Source organism: Miniopterus natalensis, chromosome 3 (genome assembly GCF_054644295.1).
Source record: "Miniopterus natalensis isolate mMinNat1 chromosome 3, mMinNat1.hap1, whole genome shotgun sequence".
Lineage (NCBI taxonomy): Eukaryota > Metazoa > Chordata > Mammalia > Chiroptera > Miniopteridae > Miniopterus > Miniopterus natalensis.
In genome coordinates, this window is record NC_142083.1 from 1,676,637 (window position 1) to 1,680,064 (window position 3,428).

A 3,428-nucleotide genomic window follows, 5' to 3' on the forward strand; every position below is an offset into this window, starting at 1 on the left:
TGAACCGGCTGGAAGACGGGTGCACCGGCCTGTTGCAGGGTCTCATGGAGCCCTCACACTCTGCTGTGCGCCTGTGTGCCAGGCGCTGTGCTAGGCATCGGAGGGAGAGATACAGGGGATCCGCCCCGATCCCAGGGCCCTCAGGGATGGTTGGGGGAGAGAGGCGTAGACGGGTGACCCTAACTCAGCACGGCCTCCGCATGCTCCCCTGTGCCTGAGTCGGAGAACACGGCCCTGTCACTCCTGTGGGCCCCCGGACACAGGGCCGCCTCGGGCGGGGCTGCCTCTTCCGCAGGTCGGTCCCTGGAGGGGATGACAGTGTGAAGTGGAGTCGTCCTCGAGTGATAAAGCCACTAACCCTCGCTTCCTTTCACACTTGCCCCCAGCCTCTTTCTACGGGGAAAGCTACGTGGCCCTCAGCGTCCTAGACGCCTCCTCTGAGTTATCGCTTCGATTGAAGTTTCTAACCAGCAAACGCCAGGGGCTGCTCTTCCCCGCCGCGGGGGACAGCGACTACTGCGTGATGGAGCTCCTCTCGGGAGGCCTGCGGGCTCCTCTTGGAAGGGCCTTGGACACGGGTACGCAGTCAGTCCCCGGAGAGAGAGCCCGAGCGAGAGAGCGGAACAGCTCTCCCCGTGTTTAGTGTGGTTTCACTGTCAGGGTGGGGTCTTCTCCGATGTTACCAGCAGCTCTTAACTAGTCCCCCTCGGAAAAGTTCTAACCTCAGTATGTGGTCCGTGAATGTGGGGAGAGTTTTCACGTCCAAGTCTCTCTGCCCCCTTTGTGAATGGTCCTCTTTTTGTTTTTGTCTTTGTTTTAAATATATTTTTATTGATTTTCGAGAGAGGAAAGGAGAGGGAGAGACACCAGTGATGAGAGAGTCATTGATCGGCTGCCTCCCGCACGCCCCCTGCTGGGGGTCGAGCCCGAAACCCGGGCCTGTGCCCTGACCGGGAATCGAACCGCAATCTCCTGGATCCTAAGTCGATGCTCAACCGCTGAGCCACGCCGGCCGGGCAGTGGCCCTGTTTTTTAAATAAAACACGAGAGGAGCCTGATGAATTATTCCCCCCTGCAGGTGAGAGTGAACGCGGGCGCAGGTGAACGAGTCCTCCTCTCTGAGCAAGGACTCCCTGTGGACGACCTGACTTGGCACTTGGTGGAACTGTCCTGTGTCGAGGACCACGTCTCTCTGGTTATTGACAGGCGTTACGAGACGACTGGCCACGTCGCTGGTGGGACGCACGGTTTGCTCTTTCGACATGGGATCTACGTGGGCGGCCGCGGTGGACTGGATGTCCCCTACCTACACGGAGGGCTCCCCAACTTCCGCGGGTGCATGGAGGATGTGGCGCTGGACCAGAGGGAGATCCTCGCATCCCTCAGGTCCTACCCCGGCTTTAAGAAGGTGCACGAGGTGTCGCTGGGATGCAGCGATGAGTTTTTCCCGGGGGACAGTGAGGCCATCAATTTCTTCAGCTCCAGATCCTACGTCGCCTTCCCACCGTGGAGGGTGCAGGGGGACGGGCGGCTGGACCTGGCTCTGTGGACCGGAGCTCCGCGAGCTCTGCTCGTGTTTCAGTCGGGCAGGGGTGGGGACTTCGTGGCCCTGGAGATAGTTACAGGCCTGCTGAGGGCCCACGTAGGGAGGAGAGATGGAGCCGCTCGTGTCTCGTCTTTGATCTCGGTCAGCGACCGCAGGTGGCACGCGATCCGGCTCAGGCTCACCCGAGGGCACCTGCACCTGGCCGTGGATGGGCAGGGGGTGCGGACGCGGCTCCCTCTGCGCAGCAGACCCTTCGTGTCGGAAGGTCCCCTCTTCGTGGGCGGTCTGGATGCCCGGAAGTGGGGAGAAGTCGGGAGGGTAGAGCCCGCCTCTGTGCCGGGGAAGCCTGCTCGCGGGGCCTCCTTCACAGGGTGCCTGCGAGGCCTGACCGCCAACGCAGAGAGGAGAGCGCTAAAGGACGCCCTGGCTTCCAGAGACATCTCTGCCGGGTGTAAGGTCAAGAACGATGATGCCCGGAACCCTCCCGTCACGACCACAGGCCCCCCGCTTTGGTCGGAAGCCCCCCCCCGTCCACGGCCACACCCGAGGTGGGCAGGCCTTCCCTGCACGGTGCCGGTGGCCCCCTCCTGGTTCTGAGTGACTTGCAGGTGCAGGAAGGCGGGCAGGCCGCCCTGGGGCTCAGGCACGTGGGGGTGAGGGGGAGTCTATGGGCCAGGTCACCCAACACTCCCAGATACTGCTTACGGTAAAGGACATGCCTGTTCACGGCTTCCTCCGATTGGATGTTCCCCCCGAGCAAGAAGCGGAGAAGGCTTTCACTCTGTGGGATTTGGGGCAGGGGAACGTCTGGTGCGTCCACGGAGGCTCGGAAGAGCCTGGGGATCGTTTCACATTCTCAGTCTCTTCCAGCAGCAAGGACGAGACGTGGCTGCGCCTGCAAGGACACGCTCCCTGCGTGCTCAGCGTCACGGTCATCCCGGTCAACGACCCCCCGGTCCTCACGCCCCCTGACGGAAACCTGCTTGCCCTGTTTGAGGGCTCCAAGAAGCGGCTGACTCCAAGCGTAATACACGTGTCGGACCCCGACACCGACCCCTCAGGCCTTCGGGTTTCCGTCCAGACGCTGGGTTTTTAGAAAATGCCGGCGATCCCGGGAGAGCCCTGCGTGGTTTCACCCCCGGGGACCTAAGGGGCGGCCACATCTTCTACGTGCACAGGGGCCGTCGGAACTCTCGGGTCCTCCTCCGAGCTGGCGACGGCCAGCTGGTCAGCAGCACGGTGGTGCTGCGTGTCGCGGCCCTTCCCTGGGACTTCGAGGTGGCCAGGCGCACCGGCGTGGTGGTCCAGCAGGGCGGCGCAGCTCCCATCAGGCAGGGGAACTTGTCGGTGGAGGTGAACGGTGGACCCCACGACCTGGAGACCCGCTACGTGGTCACCGGCCTGCCGCGGCTTGGCCGGGTTGAGCGGCGGGGGCCGGCGGCCTGTGGAAGCCCGTCAGCAGCTTCTCCCAGCGGTCCGTCGACGCGGGGCGGGTCCGGTTCCGCAGCACCTCCCAGGGCCTGCGGCCGGGAAACGTCACGGACCACTTCACGTTCCAAGTCGCCGTGGAAGGGAGAGTGAGCTGTGCGGGGCCTGAAGCTCGCACTCCTGAGGAACGTGCCCCTCGAGACGGGCGCGGCGGGCCGGCGGGTGCTGGCTTCCGACCACGGCGGAGGGGGTGCAGCTAGCCGAGCGGGACCTGCATTTTAAGCTGCGGGCCCCGCCCGAGAGAGGGGAGCTGCTGCTTGGCGATCAGGTGCTCCAAGCAAACTCGGTCTTCAGCCAGCAGAACGTTTCGGACTCGGAGGTAAGTTACCAGCCGCGGGAGAGGCCCTGGGAGGACGCGCGCGACGCCTTCAGGTTCTCGATCGTGGCAAAACAG

At 63.8% G+C, this 3,428-nt stretch overlaps 1 protein-coding gene across 1 annotated transcript; it reads left to right on the forward strand.

The window, feature by feature from the left end:
• Positions 1–2,261: 2,261 nt before the first annotated feature.
• LOC148093429 (chondroitin sulfate proteoglycan 4-like) lies at positions 2,262–3,127 on the forward strand. The gene is made up of 2 exons (XM_087815035.1): positions 2,262–2,629; positions 2,725–3,127. Exons 1-2 carry the CDS (start codon positions 2,262–2,264, stop codon positions 3,125–3,127), a joined length of 771 nt encoding a protein of 256 aa, XP_087671161.1.
• Positions 3,128–3,428: the final 301 nt, after the last annotated feature.

Bases quoted from the DNA above. Each gene is read 5' to 3' on its own strand.
- LOC148093429 (XM_087815035.1), top strand. From the start codon at position 2,262: ATGCCTGTTCACGGCTTCCTCCGATTGGATGTTCCCCCCGAGCAAGAA. The intron at 2,630-2,724 runs GCTGGGTTTTTA...CTACGTGCACAG, and splicing joins CTTCGGGTTTCCGTCCAGAC to GGGCCGTCGGAACTCTCGGG.